The sequence below is a fragment of the Phoxinus phoxinus genome, assembly GCF_949152265.1.
Source record: "Phoxinus phoxinus genome assembly, chromosome: 3".
In the NCBI taxonomy this organism is placed as follows: domain Eukaryota; kingdom Metazoa; phylum Chordata; class Actinopteri; order Cypriniformes; family Leuciscidae; genus Phoxinus; species Phoxinus phoxinus.
Window position 1 is genome coordinate 6,209,380 of NC_136878.1, and position 21,170 is coordinate 6,230,549.

The window sequence follows — 21,170 nt, forward strand, 5'->3', positions numbered from 1 at the left end:
TTAACAATTTTGTCATATGCAAATATATAATTATAATTTTAGTCATAACACATTTCAATAGATTATTGAAATGAATTCATTTTAGTTCATCATAATTTAATTTCAAATGTATCTTTAGCTTGGAGTTACTTAGATATTTGATAAAAAGATAAATTGCCTATTTTCAAATTTCCTTTCACATTTTAATGAAACTTACCTTTTAAATAAAATATGGATGCAGTATGCAAATGTTATCTATGTAACCCTTTATCTAACTTAACCTAACCTGTTATCTAATGCATTTATCTAACCCTAACCTAATTTCTCATTTATCACAATAATCTAACCCTTAACCCTTGATTGTTTATTATACAAAGAATGCAAATAGTTTTTAGTAAAAGTCCATGAAGTTTTTATTTAAAAACAAATTTACCATCACAGGGCTTTCTCCATCATTTACTAATAAACGAATATTAATTACAACATTATTACCTGTACAGCCAAAACAATCTTTTTTAATTTATTTCCTGTTATCACTGTAAAGCACAATTTGAGCACAAACAAAACAATCTGTACTGTAAAAAGCACTATAGAAATAAAGGTGACTTGAGTTCATCCACAGCCTGAGCGTGTTACTGGCAGTCTGGTGTGCGATATTCCTGTCGCAGTATGACATATGCGCAGGAACAAACTCACAGAGCTGACGCTGTGTTTGTTTAAAGCAGAAAAGGAGGACACGTGTGTTGTATTTTTCATCAAAATAGTGCTTACTTGCCCTATACAATGTTGCAACCTATATAAAAAAATAAGATTACGTTTGTTTGCGCGATCTCAATCTGGAAGATTATGCTACAGGAAGTGCTTCAGACTGTCGTCAATGCGCAGAGGCTGTGGATTACAGGTATTTTTAGGTGAACTATCCCTTTAAGCGATATATAGTTAAGTAGTAAGCATACATATTTACCTCAACAGCAGCAGAAGGCCTTTCTCTCCCAGGTGAGACAGAGCAGGTTTCATGTGGATCAGAGCGTGCAGGTTGGCCTGGAGTGATCACAACATCAGAAATAAAGAGCATCAGAGTTGCTGTAAGAAACACATTTAACTAATACAAAGCAATCAGCGTCCTGGGTAACACTTTATAATGTCAAAATACAGCATTACATTATTTAATGCTTTCCTGTAACTGTGATGCTGATTACCTTGTCTTCACAAGCTTCGTCCAGGACGTCCAGCGCCTCAATGGAGACGGTTTTGTTGTGGTCATGCAGCTGTGTGACTAGCAACTCCATCCCCCAGTTACTGAAGAACTCGACATTAGCGCGCAGAAGCACACGCAGGTGTTTGGTGGCGTACAGACGGCAGTTCTGCGGCAGGACATACAGGGAGAATCACTCAATCTGAATTCAAATATACAGTCAGGTTTTACAAGAATCGTACAGGATGGATAATATAACAGTTATCTGCCATCAAATCTTAAACAAATCTTGTTTGTTTCATTATTTTACATTACTATTAGATTAGAATCTACAAAACATCTTTACATTGTTATTTTGATTGCTATTTATTTACCAGTTTCAAAGAAATGTTACTTGAGGTAATGCCATATAAAGATGTTTGAATGCTATGTGTTTGGAAAGTAACTGCAATACTTAAAATTATATTCATGTAGAAAAGGATGAAATGAGCAAAATGTGTGAAAAGCAAAAAGTGTGAAAAGAAACACAAAGGTTAACTAGAGGGCACTCTATAAATAGTTTTAAAGCCACAAGCGGACTTTCAGGAGTTTTGTTGTTTTTGTCCTTTTTATTAGTTTTTATTAGTTTTAGTTTTTTAAATGTCTATATAGTTTTAGTTTAATTTAAGATTTAATTATTTTAGTTCAAGTTAAACTAAACAAAAATGAGAAATAAGCTGAAATAAAACAAGGTTATGGGATTTATTTATTTTCAGTTAACATTTACTTTATTTAAACTATCAAAAAAATGTTTTATGGTTTTTGAAAAGTATAATAACCCATCTCAGAGCGCAGAAATGCCACGAGCGTGATCTTACGTCAGTGGCCGCCGTGAGGATCTTGGACAGAATGACTCGAGCGAGTCCGTCTCTGCTGTAGTCCAGAGTGGAGACCGTTAGTTTCAGCAGGTGATCCTGGTTTTTCATCGAGCACAATTTCAACAGACTGTACAAAACAAATCAAAACCAAACATAGTTAATCACTCTTTTTTAACTTTTTTGTATATATTTGTGGCAAATTTTCAGTAATGTTCAAGGTTTGTTAGAACACTACATTTTTGTAAGGTATGTTTTTTTTCCTGAATATGGCACTATACCACAGTTATTAAAAAATTAAGTAATAATTCAACACCACAATACTGTATATTTTAATGTTCCATTAGTTCCATCACTGTATATGTGTATATGTTCTGCCACAGTCCTTTCACTTTTTCATATACCCAGAATAATAAAGTTTATTAGGACACTAACATATTCAATTGTATGTGTTCTCACCATTGAAATACACCACATTTATCCAGAATTTTGACACCGGTTGGATGTGAAGACAGAGTCCCCAGAAACAGGAAGTAGTGCTGACTGAGGGTGCTAAGAAGACCATTGCTATGGAGACTGCGTTCAGGTTTAACCCCAGTAGAGGATGTAAGCCACTGGACGATATCCTTCACGAACTCCTCTAAATACATCTGACCATCCTACAAAAAAAACAGAAGACAAAAAAGCCAGTTAACTGCTACTCGGTCTGCATGATTTTGGGGGGTGGGAACGAACTGTGATTTTTCTGATAAAAATTGCAATGACGATTTAAAATGTGAACTGGTTTGCTGTGCTTGATTGTAGGGCTGCACAATTTGGTCAAAATGTTGTGATTATATATCAATATGGCTATAAAATAATAATAATTCATATAATTACTATTGTTACTAAATAGACAATACACAAATGACTAAATAAAACCAGTAAGAAATATTAATATTGCATTACTTCACTGTAAAATAACAAAACTGAGTATTTAAGCAAATAATATAATAATAATTTGATTTATCATTACAACTGTAAAAATATAGCTGCAAGCAGCGATTACGGGCCCAAGTCGGTGGCACCGCCACCCTGGTGCCTTTAGTTACACTAAAGGCACCGGGCTGGCGCTGCCACCGGCTTGGGCCCTCCATCGCTGCTTGCAGCTATATTTATTTATATATATATATATATATATATATATATATATATATATAAAAAGCCGCCACCCCGTTGCCTTTCGGGTTCCTGTGCACGACGGGCAATAACGTAACCCCGCTTTGACTGTCGAGAAGAAGTCTGCTTTAGAGCTTGCATCAGTGTGAGTTAGAGGATGGATACCCGACCCGAGCCCGACGGGACCCGCCGGTACCCGACGGGCCGGGCCGGGTTCGGACAGATATTTAGAAATGATGTTCGGGTTCGGGTCGGGCTCGGTCACATCAGCGCGATAAGGCATTGAACATTTTAAATTTAAAACAGCTTATGTAGGTAGCCGATGTGCCTGATGCTTTCACTTGATGCAAACGTTCGTTTTTGTGATTAAAATACATGTAAAATATTACCATAACATCCGTCTTCCTGTGTGCGGACATTTGTTTATGTAGCCGTGACAACGAAACGCGTGCATAATGTGCGCGCGCCAGGTGTTAAGAGCGCTTGTTGCTCCGCGCGCTGATGCGCTTGTCCTGTTGACATTTCCGATTGCCTTCCTACAGTTGCTTAATAAAAGTGGGCTTTCCACACAAAAAAACGTACAATTGTCATTAGTATGAGAAAAAAATGGGATTTTAACTATCGGGCTCGGGTCGGGCTCGAACATAAATATCTTTATGCCTGTCGGGCTCGGGTCGGGTTCGGTTACTGCTCTGTCGGACGCGGGCCGGGCTCGGACTGAAAAATTTGGCCCGATCCGCACTCTAGTGTGAGTCTTTCTGCTCCCCTCCAAACACACACAGAAAAGGGGGGGGGGCTGTCTGTGTGTGTGCCCTCCCTCCCTCCCTCCCCACACACACACACACACACACACACAGAGAATGGCAGGGGGAACTCTGTCAGAGAGAGACAAAACCACATTCAAACCAAAATATCTGACTTCCTGTTGGTCGGAGCTAATGACTGTAAATGAGAAAGTTGTCCGGATCGATAAGCACAATATACAGACCGAGTTTTGTGACTGTAGGTAAAAATAACCCACCCACTTTAGTCAAAAGTATCTTGAAAGTAACACACTTCCTGCTGCCAGTTGGTGGCGCTATAACTTTGACTCACAATAGTCACATCCATGTGATCGCCCTCTTACAACAAACACACTGCTGAAGTTTCATCAAGATCAATAAATGTATGAAGACGTTATAACACATTGTGTTTTTCTTTTCTCGCCATAACTTTGTTTCCTCGCCACGGCCAAACCGTTCGAGATATCAAAAATCCGTCCGCAATTTAGCGTCCTCAATGTCTTGACTTCATGCTGACCGAGTTTGGTGGCGATAGGATAATTTTTCTTGGAGGAGTATATCAAATTCCAGGGGCTTGCATTTTCATACAGCCCATAATAGCCGACTTCCTGTTGGACTGGCGTAAAACTTAGAGCACGAAAGTTGTTCGGCCCGATTAAATCTATATGTGTACCGAGTTTCATATTATTACATGCAAACGTGTTTGATATATGGACCAAGTTTTTCGGACCACGTTCAAGGGGGCGCTGTTGAGCTCCCCTGCCACGCCCGGGTACCAGCTTCAGTCCGGCTCTAATGGCCGCAGGTTCTGACCTGGGTGCAAAGTTTCAAGAGTTTTCGAGCACGTTAAGGGCCCCAAAAGTGCCCGAGAAGTCCCACACAGCAGAGAAAGGGTTAAAATAAAGCCCCCCTCCTCTCTCACACACACAGACACTGAGAGAGACTGGCAAAATTCCCATCAAATCACATTCAAACCAAAATATCTGACTTCCTGTTGGTCGGAGCTAATGACTGTAAATTAGAAAGTTGTCCGGCTCGGGGAGATAAATATAAATACCGATTTTTGTTACTGTAGGTAAAACTAATACCCCATTTTTGACTAAAGGTGGCGCTACTGAGCCCCTCCACCGCGCCCGTTTCTGAAACTTCACACATGCCTAGTACCTAATAAATCTGATATGTATGTTGAGTTTCATGCAATTTGAAGCATGTTAAGAGCCTCAAATGCACCCAAAAAGAATATTAAAGTTTGATGCGTTGCCATGGCAACAGTATTTAAGATATCAATAATCCTTTCACAGGTCTACATCTGCCGTGTGTTTACATTATACAGATGAAGTTTGAAGCAAATCGGGTAAAAATAAGAGGGTGATTTCAAAGCATTTTGAAAGTGACACACTTCCTGCTGCCAGTTGGTGGCGCTATAACTTTGACTCACAATAGTCACATCCATGTGATCGGCCTCTTACAGCGAACACACTGCTGAAGTTTCATCAAGATCAGTTAATGTATGAGGATGTTATAACACACTTCCTGTTTCCAATATTCGCCATAAATTCGTTTCCTCGCCACGGCCAAACCGTTCGAGATATCAAAAATCCCCTCGCAATTTAGCATCCTCCATGTCTTGACTTCATGCACACCGAGTTTCGTGGTCATCCGATGAATTCTCTAGGACAAGTGTTTCAAATGCCAGAACATGCGTTTCCATACAGCCCATAATAACCGACTTCCTGTTAGACTGGCGTAAAACTTAGAGCACGAAAGTTGTTCGGCCCGATGAGATCTATATGTGTACCGAGTTTCATATTATTACATGCAAGCGTGTTTGAGATATGGACATGTTTTTGAATCCCATTCCAGGGGGCGCTGGCGAGCCCCCCTGCCACGCCCGGGTCCCAGCTTCAGTCGGGCCCTGATGGCCGCAGGTTCTGACATTTGTGCAAAGTTTCAAGAGTTTTTGAGCACGTTAAGGCCCCCATAAGTGCCCAAAAGGTAGTAATATAATAATAATAAAGAAGAAGAAGAAGAATAAATAATAATCCGGAGGAAAACAATAGGGCCTTCGCCTTTTCAAGGCTTGGGCCCTAATTACAAATCTCTTAATTTCTTATTTTTTTCTTACTCTTATTTTGACAGAACACCGCAGGGAGCTTCTCTTTTGTTGATGTGCACTTTACATTAAGTTTGGCAAAATGGTTAGCGAATGTTGCGTTCCCAAATGCACATTCCCAAATAAATAAGAGCAGATGTAGGGTTGAGTTTGTGTTGAGCAGCATTTACTGTGAACCGAGATGCTCCGAGACACTGAAAACACCAGATCATGAGCTGCTTGTGTGATGAACACACATGCTTTCTGATTTGATCTTTGCACTAAGCCATATCACTATTTTGGTTTTATTTCCATTAATGGTGCAGCCCTAACTGCTACTGTGCTTCCTTTAGAGTCATTTAACAAAGGTTCAGGGGTCTTCATTGTTTGCCTTCTCACCTCTTCCGAATCCAAGAGGAACTGGTTGAACTGGCAGCCTGCTACCGTCAGCTGTCTGGCTTTGGCGTGATCCAGCTCCAGAGCGGAGTACAGCTTACTGCTGGGCTTATAGAAATACAGCAAACGCCTTACAAACCTACACACAAACACACACATACGTTAGGGATGTAGTTTCTTAGCAAGACAATGAAGCACATGTCTGATGTCATGATGTGTAACTGACAGGTCACAACACACACTGGTCTTACTTGTGCATCTGCTCGTCCTTGTTGTTTCTGAGATTCACGTTCGGCCACTAGAAAAGAAACACAACAACACAAAGTAGGGTCGGTAAGATTTTGTAATGTTTTTTAAAGAAGCCTGTTATGCTCACCAAAGCTGCATTTATTTGGTCAAAAAATACAGTAAGAACAGCAATATTGTGAAATATTATTAACATTTAAAATATCTATTTTGTATTTGTATATATTTTAATATGTAATTTATTCCTGTGATGCAAAACTGAATTTTCAGCATAATTACTCATTACTACTTAATTTTTTTAATATAACTTATTATCTAATGCTGACATTCTGACATTTAAAAGTGTGACAAAAGTGTTAAGGGTCACTGTATAGCACACTATCATTATAATATGTGACCCTGGACCAAAAAAACAGTCACATGGGTAATTTTTTTAAAATTGAGATGTATACATCTCAGCTGAATAAATAAGCTTTCCATTGATGTATGGTTTGTTAGGATAAGAAAATATTTGGCCGAGATACAACTATTTTAAAAATCTGAGGGTGCAAAAAAAATCAAAACATTGAGAAAATTGTCTTTAAAGTTTTCCATTTATGTTCGCGATTGTGCTGCATTCACTCACAAAAATAAATGTTTTATATATTTACAGTAGGAAATTTACTAAATATCTTCATGGAACATGATCTTTACTTAATATCCTAATGATTTTTGGCATAAAAGAAAAATCGATAATTTTGACCCATACAATGTATTGTTGGCTATTGCCACAGATATACCCGTGCGACTTATGACTTGTTTTGTGATCCAGGGTCACATATATAGCACACTGTACAGCACACTATCATACTTGATGCAATTTATGAAACATACAGAATGTATACTGTACACAGCATGCGACTATTTGATTGAACTGCTAAAAAGCTGAGAGATTTTATAGATTGAATATGCTAAATATGTACTATTTCAGGAATAATTGATTGGTTTAATAATTAAACATGCAGTGTAGTAACAACTTAGCATTCAACACTGTGAAAAATAATCAATTGTTTATCATAATGGTTTCACATACATTTTTCTAAATTAGAAGGCAGTAGATAGTATACTGTACAGTATGGCCTTATGTTTTACCTTCAGTATAGTGATGATCAGAATCCAGTTCCAGTCCAGGTTCTGTTTGTGATTGAGGATCTGACTGTCCCTCAAGTTCATCATCAGCGCCTCTTCAGTGTCCTACACCACACGAACAACAAAAAGTATCTTATTATATTAATCTATACATACATTGTGTGGATTTCATAAAACCATGTCAAAGTCACTCAAAAAATCTCAACAACAAAAAAACCAATACATTTTGCAAGAAATTAAGCCTACACTGTAAAAAAATGTTGGTTTAACTTAAAAAAGCAAGTTACCTTGTTGCCTTAAAATTTTGAGTTCGTTGTAATTAAAAATTTGAGTTAATACAATGAATGATAATGGTTTAATAAACAGAAACTCAAAATAGTATGTTTTCTTCACACATTAGTTATCGAAGTTGATTTGACAAAAGATAAAAAGTTTAATAATATATAAAAAATATTTTTTTACAGTGTATCATAAGGATCTTTTTTTCTTTTTTTTACATTGTGACATTATCATCATGTCAGTTAAGCACATTTTGACCCCAAAATTCTAAATACCATAAGGCATCTGAACGTTTTATTTGTTTTAATACCAATTATTTTCAATGGTGATTAGTGTTCATGTAATTAAAAGTTAATGTACTAAATTCATATATATATATAGGCAGTTCAGAATCTGTTCTTTCTTTCAAAAACAATAACTCCAATTATTACGCACTTTGATCTTTGAAACTTTATAGACCTTTTTCATTCACAAACAGCTTTATGACACACTACATGAAAGGTAATATCTGAAATAACATAATAGGGGCACTTTGATGGTTCTAAAAGTAGGCAGCATTTTCCTTAAGCAAAATCTAATTTCTCATTACTTTCTTTTTTATTTCCTTTATTTTAACCAGGAGAATCACATTGAGATATTACTATCTCTTCTTCCAGAGAGACCTGGTCAAGACCATTTTATTTTATTTCAGTTTAGGATGAAATAATCCAGACATGTACTTGACAAGTCTATTGACATTCAGCAGGCACAGCAATGACATAGTGCGTGTACCTTTATAATATAGATGTCCTTGTGCGGACGCTGGTGGTGGTCTCTCTTGTGACTGGAGGGGGACGTCCTGTGCAGGATGTGGTCCAGGTAAAGACTGTAAGGTTTGGGGCCACGTCGTTTCTTTTCGTGGAATCGCTTCAGGTGGTTCACGGCTGCACTGGCACGCCTGGAGATAACAAGATTTAGAAGCAAAAAACTAACTACCCATTAGCGGAGAACGCTGTTGGACACATGCTTATGGATTATTGTTTGAGTGTGTGTTTGCATGGTTGCACTCACAGCCGTTTCTCCTGAGTGATGTCAAAGGAAGCAGCCATGTTGATTAGCGTGGGCAGACAGTGCAGATGATGACTATGAGAGTGAGGAAGAATCGTATTGGCCTGGACGAGAGAAGAGTCAAGATGAAGATGTAGGTGAACAAAGCATTGAAAAATAAAGGCTAAAAGAAAAATTAAAAGGCAGTCCAATTGTGTGTGCAGACTGAGTGTAATATTTACACTCGTTAAGTGGAAAAAAATGCAAGAAAATAACATAATTTTTTTACAAACTGTAACATTATATACATTTCAAATCACAATGTAAAACAAAATGTAAAATAAATGGTTCACTAAATAACAGTTCAGTGACTATGTTGCATCGTCCGACAACTTTCCCTTTTGTTTTTACATACCGGTAATCCATTTTAATTTATGATCAAAAGTTGATCTAGAAAAGAAGCTTTAGGATCAATAAAAAAAAAATGTGCATGGTTATTATCATGACATTTTGACACCCAAAATCTCAATTTCACAATGAGTCTAAATTTATTTCCGATTTATATATATTTCATATTTATCTAAGAAGGCTTATTTCCTTTCACTGCCATACAATGTTATTTTAGTATTATTTATACTTTTATAGTATTATTTTTACTATTTTTTAAATTATTAGTTTTTACATTTTTCATTTTAATTTTGGAATACGTTTAGTAGTTTTGTTATGTGCTGTTGTAATTTGTATTCATTAAAAAAAATCTATTTAGCTTTAATTTATTTTTAATTTATTTAGTCATTTTAGTACCTCAACAAAAAAAAAACTTTTTATATTTGTATTTCAGCTTTATTTCCACTACCAAAAACTTTTTTTATATATATTTTATGTTTTAGGTAACAATAACTAAACTGCTGCCATAGGAGAAATTAATAAATTTAGTTCAATAGCACTACCAAAATGTGGAAAAAAAAAACCCCACTTTAAATAAAAAAAAATTACAATATTACAAAAATTAAGTAAAGCTACATTTGTGTACAGTTTATAAAAACATAGAACTGGTAAGTTGTGTAATATGAAATATTACATAATACAACTTCACAGCCCAGTAATAAATAATTATGTTGGGCCCTGTTGTAGTGTAGTACCATGTGCAGAAGTTCTCCGAGCAGTATAGTGGCTCTCACTGATATCTGATCATCACTGCTGGTCACGACCTCCACCAGACCCTGAGTAAACATTATCAATAAAAACATCACAAATCTCTTACATTAAAGTTAAAGAAAATCAAGGATCAAGTGATCTTATGATTATATACCTCCAGTAGTCCACTGTTGATAAATGCAGACAGCAGAAGTGCCAGGTAGTTGTCCATGAGGTCTGGTCTGGTGATGGAAAACAGAAGAGCATGACATTTAACCCACAATATTCCCAGAATATGTGATGCGTGTTACGTCAGTTGGACGAGTCTCACCTGGATCGTGCTCTGTGAGGCAATATGACTTTGGCTTCTGCAGCTACAAACCCATCAGAAAGTCTCCAGCTGTCCTGAAACCTGCTGGGGTCTGAATGGCACAAACATCAGCATGAAACACACATCCCAAACAGAAAGAGACATAAAAACCTTCACTGAGTTTACAGCAGTCCGTTAGGCATTTTTGTGTTTATGAAGGTGTTTCTTACCCACACTGTGCAAGGCTTCCTCAAAATCTCCTGTCACTATAGGAACAGGCAATCTGAAGATCTCGTACATGACTTCTAATAAGGCTTTCTGTAGACAAAAACATAAATGGACAGAATCATTGCTGTGAATCAGTTCTTTCGAACTGACCTTTTCAGTGAATCAGTTGCAAAATATGCTTCAACACTTACTGTAGGTTTCCAATTCATCACTCAAATTGAATTTAATGCACTTAAAGTCCTTATAAAGTCAAAATTAAGTATGGGTTCTGAGTTTGTCATATCACAGAAAAATGTGTTATTAGCCACCCAGCCAAATTTGAATGATAATAAAAGCCGGCAAGTACATAAAATGAGCTATCAAAATCTTGAAAAAATGAGCAGTGGTCTCTGCTCTTAAACGCTGGGGGCGTGTCCGCTGGCTGCGCTGAAACCACGCCCACTCGCGGGAAAGCTGCAGGCGCCACACTCAACTGTCACCGCAATTTAGACAGTTGTGTGGCCACAGTCCTTTTCCCCACAAAGTGATCTGTCTGACATCCAACTTCTCGAGTGACTTTATGCATGAAAGACTCGGCCTCTTTTGTGGTCGGAAGGGACTGCTTTGTGAACAGATAATAGTTTAAATTACTTGGCTAAGGAGGAATCATATTGATCATATAAATAAATAAATAAAATCACGTTAGAGGGTTGCAGAATTTAGTAGTTACTGTGGACTACCTACTATAATTATAACTTAAGCACACAAGGCAGCTTACACTCATTGGTGGGCACGCACTGCCGAGGATGGCACCAGGTGTCGGCGCGACGGGAGGATGAAGGCCGAGGCGGGAGATAGTCGGTTCGGCCCCATTCACCAGTAACAGCGGATTATCAGAGCATCCCAGTTGTCTCCGGCGAAAGTTTATAAAACTATCCCGTGTAAAATGATCACTACAGAGGCGGGTTTTGGTGGTGATTCTCAGCTCTCCATCAAGGTGGCTCTTCACAAAATTAACCCACCTCTTCTTGATGTGATCGTTTTTAGGACATTTAAATAAGGACACCGATCTGTTTCGTAGGCTACATGATCGCATCCAGGTAGTACGCATTTCCGTGACGAAGGCATAGCTAACTAGCAAACTGTAGGCTCTAGTAACTAATAATAGTACTGACAGTAACTTGCGATTGAGCGCCAAACTGATGCAAATGTGCTCTATTTATATTGTTAGGGAGGGGCCAGCCTCAGGGGCTCCAGTGCGTCATCAAGTAGGGGCGTGTCCAGGAGCTCAGGGGCTCCAGTGCGTCAGCGAGCCCCCGTTTTAGCCCCGCCCAAAAAATCCGGAAAATAGCAATGGTGAAAAACTGTTTAACAGTCTAACTCCTCAATTCAGTAGCTCGCAGTTCACAGTCTTTGTAATATGTTTTAGCAATACATTTCTAACATTTATAATGTGTTTAGAATTTTTTTTTAGAATTGCCTTGTCAGGGACTTTAAGAATGTTTCAGTTAAAATATATGTAATAAACATTGTGGTTTATTTATGCCCATGTATGCCCAAAATATTATATTTGTTTTTTAAGGTCTTTTAAAGTCTCCCATGCTCACCAAGGCTGCATTAATGTAATAAAAAATAAAAAAATTTATATTGTGAAAAAGTATTACAATTTAAACTAAGTGTTAAAATGTAATTTATTCCTGTGATGCAAAGCTGAAATTATTAGCTATTTCATCCAGCATTTCTGGTAAGATCGAGCGGAGAGTTGTGAAGAACAAGTGGGAAAAAAAAACACTCACCCTGACATCCATGTTTGGTATACAGAGCAGGCCTATCAAAGACTGGACCCCTGAGTTCCCTACTTTACACAGGTTTATAATACCTGCAGGAGAACAGCAGAAGAGAAGGATGAAGAGCAGAATCTGAGCCTTTCTCTTTTTTACTCATGGATGAAGTAGATTTCATACCTGACCAAGAGCGGAACGCTGCCACGATGGCCATTTTACTGGATAAAAAACGTGCTTCTCTGTCCTCCCTGTGGAGCACAATGATTCAATAAACTATTATTTTAGAAATGCGCATGATCACAGTGCAGTGCAGGTAAAAACGGTATTGCCAACACACACAAAACATATCAAAATTACTATATAAACTACATACTGTAGTTTAGGGTCTAATTCTCACAAATAACTCACTATTAACTACGACTTTTGCCTCAAACTCCTACTGATTATTAATAGTCAGTAAGCTAGTTGTTTAGTTTAGGTATTAGGTAGGATGTAGAATATTGTCATGCAGAATAAGGCATTAATATGTGCTTTATAAGTACTAATAAACAGCCACTATCCTAGTAATATGCATGGTAATAAGCAACTAGTTAATAATAGTAAGAATTCGACCCAAAACTAAAGTGTTACCAAAAATGATACTATGGAACAATGACTTATTATTATATATTTATTTTAGACATATATAGATATGGATTATCTTTAAATATTGTTTTGATATTGATGGTGTCTAATGAAATTAATTCAAGAAACTTTAACTATTTAATCAATCATTTACAATGTAATCAAATGCATAAAAAACAGGGCTCACTTGATTTGTGCCTCGGCTGTGTCAGGGTTGTGTCTGTAGTGAAAGTCTGTGTAAGGTGCGAGGATTTGCTGGGAGAAAAAAAAACATATACTGCTGTAAGACATTTTTACTTAATTGAATTTACTTTGAGCATGAGCATGTATGCATACCTCCAGTTCAACATCAGGGCGTATGAACTGGCGCGTGTGCGGGTGATTGAGCAGGTGCAGTATGGTGGTGATCAGGGCCTCGTTGATGCGGCTCAGCTGACAGTCGATGACGTTCTTCAGGATGGTGCTCAGACCCCCCCGCTGGGCCACCACCTCTGGGTTCTTCAGTGCTGGATGACAACAGAGATATATATATATTGTTGATATACACTGCCTGACCAAAATAAAAAAGTCGCTCTGTTTGGATTTAAATAGGCAAATACTTAGGAATCTATGCTTGGATCATAATTGCAGTGATTATTATGTTTCTAACATGTTATATGTTTGGCAACAGTTCTTCTGATCCTAATTGATGGCGTGTGTAGCTTTTCATTACTAAAACATCTATGAATGAAAACTCATCATAGCCATATTCTAGGAAGACATTGTCAAGATTCATCAGGCTCGTCACTTTTTATCCAGCCGTTGAATCTCAGCGGGACAAATACCACACCGACCAACAGCCACATCCTGTTTGTTCAACGATAACAATCGACAACAACAAGCACATCTCTTCATCCAAAACTAATGCCAGAGCAAGTGTTACATTGTGTCGACATTTTTATATAGAAACAAACTATTTGCGAAATCAGATACTAGCAACAGCTCAGTGGATATTATATTCCGTATCAGCGTTTCAACTGTGGAAAAAACGCTGCATCGCCAAAGTGCTAGCAAGCCATGCGTTTTGGTGGAAACACAGGGCTAAGAACCCACAGCAGTGTATGCTGTGCACACAAAGGCCCTTATACAATGTTTTTCACTAGAGATGCACCGATTGATCGGCTGGTGACCGGAATTGGCTGATTTTCACGTTATCGGCCATGACCGGCAACCGCCGCTCAGTCTGACATATGCCAATTTTATGCCGGTCAAATGCACTCGGGCGCCGCATGATTAACATGATCGCGCAACATCAGCATCACACGTGCACACGGAACGTACATGCAGGAAACCTCGTGAATTACGGGCGTTTCACACCCCAAGCGTGAGCGGCGCGTATTTTTTTCCGCCGTGCATGTTAATCAATGAGTGCAATTCACACCGCGAGCAGGAGCAGCGCGTGAGCAGCAGAGAAGCGGGGGTTTCGGCGCAGAGTCCATTTTAGCTGCGCTGCTCACTCTCAATTAAACTGAAAGCACACTTTTGATGGACAGAATAAATATGATTTCACACAAAAAAATGCCCAAACTGCACAGAATTTGCAGAAACTGCACGAAAAGAAGAAATATTTATAGAAAATGTACCCATTTAAACTTGTTTTTATGGTTCAGTTTGGGTAAAAGTATATGGTGTTTTATAAATAAATAAATTTAAAAAAAAAATTAATATTTGTGAAGTGTTTAGAAAAAATGAAATCGGTATCGGCAGGTCAAACTCAATGAAAAATCAGAGATCGGAATCGGCCTAGAAAATTGTAATCGGTGCATCTCTATTTATCACCTATTCATTCACTAAAATAAGTATAAGCACACCTCTCCTCAACGTCCAGTAAGATTTGACAGTGTTGTATGTGCCACAGAATACTAATAGTAGTGATCACTGAATTAACAAACGCTACTAATAACTCACCAAGTTCACAAATGATGGCGATGCAGGCTCGAACCATGCGATCTCTCTCCTGCAGCCCGTCGTTGCCCACAGCGATCAGAGAGTTCGTCACAGAGCTGGGAAACAGCTCTGCGTTCACTGTTATCATCTGAACGGGAAAAACAACAGATTGAGATCAAACTCACCCAGCACAAAACCATAAACAGGTTATACAGAGTTCAACAGTTTAGAGGTGGTACCTTTCTGACCAGTCGGAGGGCTTGCGTTCTCTCCACCTCATTACTCTGCTGAATGTCAATACACCTGAACACAAATCAACAAGTTTGAAGATAAACTTTCTGACCAGGACACGGAGGCTGAAAGTCTAGTTCACCCAGCCCAGCACTTTAAAGCTTACCAATGGTAATATTTTCACAATTTAGTTTTACATGGAAAGACAAGCAAATCTCAGACAAAAACACGACATAAGACAGTAGGATATCTACATCATCTCTTTGTTTCGTGAAGGCACTGAGGCAGTTAAGCAGGTGTGCGAGCTCACCTGGAGATCAGGTAATCCACCTGGAGCTGAAGAACCTTCTGGAGGATGCTGCTGTCACAGATCAGATACCTCAGCGCTCTCAAACCTGCAGCCCGAACCTCCTTCACCTCATTCAGCAATGCCACACGCAGACTAAAACGATAAAGTCACAATGAGAAACACAAGAGCACACCAAATCCTTCATCCATGATGGATGCGGTCTATGTAGACCAGCTATTGGAACAGAATAAGAGAAAGATCTACTGTTGAACTTACCAAATGATGATTTCCTCGTGTGTAAATCCTAATTTCTCTTCAGAGTGACTTACACTGTTCAGGAGCTGAGAGAGAATGGGATATTAGCATATTAGATTGATTTCTTAAGGATCATGTGACACTGAAGAGTGGGGTAATGATGCTGAAAATTCAGCTTTGACGTCATATAAATAAATTAATTACATTTTAAAATATTTTGATTTATTTTGTAATATGATTTTACAATGTTACTACTTTTTTTTACTGTATTTTTGAACCAATAAATGCAGCCTTGGTGAGAATAAGAATTTTCAAAAACAATTAAAAATTGTACTGACCCCAAACATTTGAACGGTAGTGTACTTTACTGTACAACAGCTTTGAATATCGATCATCCAGACAGATTTTACTGCCAGAACCCTTCAATTTTTAATACCTAAGTAAGTACTAAAAAATTACTAATATTAATCAATATTATTACCGGTAGTCAACGTTAAAGGATGTTAGACACAAAATGAGTATAAAACAGAATAAAAAAAAGGATTTTCCTTACAACACTATTTTGATTAGTGACAACATTGAACTAGAACTAGATCTAGTTTCTGACATACACACAAAGGTAATCAGTTGCTGGCTGCTGATATTTTGGGTATTTTAGTGAAACTGGAACACTCTTTTGACCAATAAACATCCAAGAAAGAAAATACACATGTGTAATATTCTTTAAAAGTGAAAAAAGTCATCCTTTTTCAAATCTCTCAAAGCTGTTTTGAATATGATGAAAGATGCAAGACATCATCTGGTAATGATGAGCTTCGTAAACTGAACCTAAAAATAAAATGTAAGACAGACACATCAACAATTGCACTGTGCTGACCTTACAGTGTAAAATTAGTGCGCGGTGTCTATTAAAGATGTTTGTGTGCGTTACTGAGGAGTAGTGTGATAACCTTGGCAGGCTGTGCATGCATATGTGTGCGTGTTTATGATGATGTCAGAGCTCAGGAAGTCTGAAGGCGCCGTGTGACCCTCGGAGAGGATTACATCGCCACTATCTCAGCATGCTTAAAAGGCCATACACGTTATTCATGCACAGTGAGTTATTATTCACCAAAGAAACACTTAAACACACACACAAAACAGTTCAAGACATGAAAAACTGCACACATACTAACGGTCTGAAGTTTTAACCTCAGTCACACACACACACACCTAACTCTCACACACAAAACAAACTCTCTAAGAAAGAAAGTGAAAGTGAGAGGAGGGCGTCCAAGATAGACATAGACACACACACACACACACATAAAACTCTCTCTGAAAGAAAGTGAAAGTGAGAGGACAGAGGAGGACACCCAAGATAGACAAAGCGCACACACTGCCTGCTGCTGTTTACCAAATTACAGAACAGATCTTCTTACAGGACCAGGCCAAAAAAACACCACAGTATTATTTACATTACATAAAAATGACATTATTAACTCATAAAACAGTGTATCTCAACCTTATTGACTCCAAAATCAATCTGTCAAGGCAAGTCGGTGTATGAATGGGTGAATCTGAGGCAAAATGTAAAGCGCTTTGGTGGCCATTGGGTCTGTGAAAGCGCTATATAAATGCAGTCCATTTACCATGTCAAATTTATTTGTATAGCACTTTTCAGAATACACACTGTTTAGATTAGAAGCTTTACAGAAAATCATGATGATTTAATGTTTATAATATCTTAATATCTTCATGCCTTGTACTTGCATTTAGCAGTTTAGAGCAGTGCGATAATATAGTTTACATTTTGCAAAAATATAAACTATCAAGCAGTTGAGATTTTAAATTGCTTTATGTGAGTATAATGTACGCTATGCAGACAAAGTTGGATATACTTATACACTGAACAAAATTATTATTATACACTAAAATTAAATTGCCCCCGTTTTTCATGAGCTGAACTCAAAGATCTAAGACTTTTTCTATGTAAACTAAGGCCTATTTCTCTTAAATATTGTTCACAAATCTGTGTTAGTGAGCACTTCTCCTTTGCCGAGATAATCCATAAACCTCACAGGTGTGCCTTAGGGGTGTAACAATACATCGATATAACATCTATACGTTACGACGCATCGATTCCACATGTAAAATATCGATATACACCTTTATTTTGACACTCTCCACATTCTCACGTAACATCCTTCCGCCAAAGCGCACATTTCCGTTTACTCACCAACCATACTGTCTGCCGGTCATATCAAGATGCTGATTAGACAGCATGATTATTGCACAGGTGTGCCTTAGGCTGGCCACAATAAAAGGCCACTCTAAAATGTGCAGTTTTACTGTATGGGGTCCAAAAACTAGTCAGTATCTGGTGTGACCACCATTTGCCTCATGCATTGCAACATCTCCTTCGCACAGAGTTGATCAGGTTGTTGGTCCACTCCTCCTCAATGGCTGTGTGAAGTCGCTGGATATTGGCAGGACCCTGAACACGCTGTCGTATACGCCGATCCAGAGCATCACAAACATGCTCAATAAAACCTAAGCCACCTAACCCAACTACAATAATTTAACACTAAAAAAACACTACAGAACTAATAACAGCAAAGTATTCTTGGTATGCTACAAACCAGCTTTTAATTTCAGCAATCCTTTTCACATTTTTTGCCTTCTCTTGAAAACTACGACCCCTCTCCTGACTTATTGCATGTCCTGCACAAGGTGAGCGTTGTTTTAAAACGCATCAACTTAAATGCCGTGACCCGAAACCCCTCGTGGAAGAAGAGCGCCCATCATGTTCACAACTGTGACAATTTATCAGGATCAACTGAATGCTGGATTTCAAAAGTATGTGAAGTTTGCAGCTCTATTGTTGAATGATTAAAAGCTCTTGAAGCTCAAAAGTCTGAATATTATCCAATTTAAATTTGATGACCAAAAATATATTTTTTTTTAATCCAAAGATTGTCCGAAAACAAACACTTGGTGAAATACAAAAACATATTTTAAAATTAAAGAATAAAATATATATTTACCATTATAACCAGTAGATGGCGACAGAGGAGCACTTATTTGCTCATTAGCCATCTTCACTCCCTAACATATTTTTTTCACATGTTTTTCTTTTGAATTTATTTTTTAGAGATTTTCAAATGACTGTTATAACATTTCAAAAAATGGTTTTTATCTTTTTTTTTTGTCACTTTTTGTACTAAACTGTGAAGTATATTTTTATGAAAAACAAAATCTTTTCTTAAAAATTGCGAATGAAATTACACAGACAGCCAGCGAGTAAAGAGTACATGTTTAATCGTATTTTTTTTGCGCTTCTGTGCCAACTCACTGAGTTTTTACTTATAGTTGTTACTGAATCTTTTATTTACATCGTGTCCGCTTTGTTTGTTATAATGAGAGGATTTGTGCTTCACAAAAACTTAATTCATCTTTTTGAGCAATATTGAGCGGATTCTCACTACTGGTAACTCCTCTGATTGGTCATTATTTTCAACAGAAATGCCTGTGATTGGTTACAATAGTCAACGCTGCAAAATCCCGTTGTAAATAGACATTTGCAGGGTGAAATCATGTGACATGAATATAAAAACCAGATCCCTTTAATTTACTGGGGTTTTTCCCTTTTAATTACAAAATATATGTTACCCGTACTAATACAACTCTGTTAATCCTGCAATAAAAATATTACTTTGAATTGACATGACCTGGAAACCAAGTTATGGCGGCCGCCATACCCAATTGACGCCCTGCTTCCTAAAAAGCTTTTCCAATACCAACATGAGACCATGCAGTTCAGGTCATGATCAGGGCCACTCGAAATCTACACCTACAGAACTCAAAAAGTGATTGCAAGTATTTTGGGGAAATTTGCTTTCGGCAATTAGTAAATGTATAGTATTCTCATCTCCATTTAACACATTCTACCATGTTTACATTTACTGTTTTGTAGTATTTATATATAATTACTATATTTTCAGTGCAAGACCTAGTCATGATCTTGTCTCATACCTGAAATCATACAACAACCAGCATAAAAAAAAAGTTGCATTACCTTAACAAAATTGTTCAGGTGGCCGAGCTTCCTCATGTTGGAAACCCCATGAGATTTGGCAACGTTCTGAAGGATCTCACGCAGGTTATCTGAGGGTTCTGTGGAAAGCATAAACAATACATTTAAAATCCTTAAAAACACAATGAGGTTAATAGCCAGTGGAACATAATATCAGATATTTTAGTGAAACTGGAAAATATGTTTATTTAATTAGTTTTTTCTTCAAAAACTCTTAAGATTACAACATAAATGTAAAAACATAATCACATAGTTTATCACAACTAGTACTACGAAGCATAATTTCCCCTGTGCAGAACTCAAAGAAAACCTCGCAGGATCTTGTATGAGAGTGATTTTTTGCTTCTTTAAATAGTACATTTCTCAAGAGAGATGTCACTGCAAGTTTCATCAAGATAAGCTTGTCTAATACTTTCTGCATTTAATACAATCAGCTTACATGAATCAGAGACTGAAACCTTAAAAACAGATTTATTAGGCATTATACGAAGATATGAAGGCTTCATGACGCATGTTTGTTTACCGACAGCCTAACCGAGCTAAATGCACTGTAGTTATTCTGCTAACATAGATGCTTACTAAATGGACAACACAAACTGATGGGGCTGTGCATTACAGATCAAAACAACAGCTAGGCCCCAAACCCTAGTGAGCTGCCTAGCTAGACAGCATATTTGGGGCTTCACAGGCGCAAAAGAAATGCTGTCTATTAAGGAAACCTATTAGTTTTTGAGACAGACAACATCTCATTCAGTCTCATTCTCCTGTCTGCAGGCCAGAGAGAGGACATTGGAAATTATTATTGCTAATTTCTTAAAATTAAAGAGGGGTTTGTTCATGGCCTGGTTGTTATTATTACAGAAAGACACTAATAAGATGTTCCTTATGATCTCTATGACGACTCTCACCCCGCGTAAGATCCAGCGGTACATTCTCCTCCCCGCTGTCATTCCGACCTGTCAAACACAAAAAGCGAAACAATAAAGACATAGTAAGCCCTCATCCGAGGCTTAACGGAAACTGCACAAGCGGAGGGATTTAAACAGAGCAAGCTGCGCGTGGTGGCGGGGGTGTGGGTGCCGTTAACTTGCCTCTCATCCGTACACTCCGGGTCGGACGGCCGCGGATGCTGACCGCCATGTTGGCAGGGACGTTCATCATCACAACACCGGAACTCTCGTAAACTCTCGCGAGGTT

The 21,170-nt window shown here is 37.9% G+C and overlaps 1 protein-coding gene across 1 annotated transcript in view; it reads right to left on the bottom strand.

Moving 5' to 3' along the window:
• rictora (RPTOR independent companion of MTOR, complex 2 a) overlaps positions 1-21,146 on the bottom strand; it is a 75,060-nt gene extending 53,914 nt beyond the window's left edge. The window contains exons 1-24 of the mRNA XM_079608289.1: positions 21,065-21,146; positions 20,882-20,929; positions 19,956-20,053; positions 15,920-15,984; positions 15,665-15,796; positions 15,363-15,426; positions 15,145-15,271; positions 13,534-13,703; positions 13,385-13,452; positions 12,754-12,821; positions 12,586-12,668; positions 10,813-10,900; positions 10,604-10,694; positions 10,448-10,514; positions 10,278-10,358; positions 9,160-9,260; positions 8,881-9,046; positions 7,834-7,935; positions 6,708-6,754; positions 6,460-6,595; positions 2,488-2,687; positions 2,032-2,158; positions 1,179-1,343; positions 944-1,020 (exon numbers count right to left, since the gene is read on the bottom strand). Of these exons, the coding sequence (XP_079464415.1) occupies positions 944-1,020; positions 1,179-1,343; positions 2,032-2,158; positions 2,488-2,687; positions 6,460-6,595; positions 6,708-6,754; positions 7,834-7,935; positions 8,881-9,046; positions 9,160-9,260; positions 10,278-10,358; positions 10,448-10,514; positions 10,604-10,694; positions 10,813-10,900; positions 12,586-12,668; positions 12,754-12,821; positions 13,385-13,452; positions 13,534-13,703; positions 15,145-15,271; positions 15,363-15,426; positions 15,665-15,796; positions 15,920-15,984; positions 19,956-20,053; positions 20,882-20,929; positions 21,065-21,134 (2,441 nt within the window). The 5' untranslated portion in view covers positions 21,135-21,146. The remainder of the gene's footprint in view (positions 1-943; positions 1,021-1,178; positions 1,344-2,031; positions 2,159-2,487; positions 2,688-6,459; positions 6,596-6,707; positions 6,755-7,833; positions 7,936-8,880; positions 9,047-9,159; positions 9,261-10,277; positions 10,359-10,447; positions 10,515-10,603; positions 10,695-10,812; positions 10,901-12,585; positions 12,669-12,753; positions 12,822-13,384; positions 13,453-13,533; positions 13,704-15,144; positions 15,272-15,362; positions 15,427-15,664; positions 15,797-15,919; positions 15,985-19,955; positions 20,054-20,881; positions 20,930-21,064) is intronic.
• Positions 21,147-21,170: the final 24 nt, after the last annotated feature.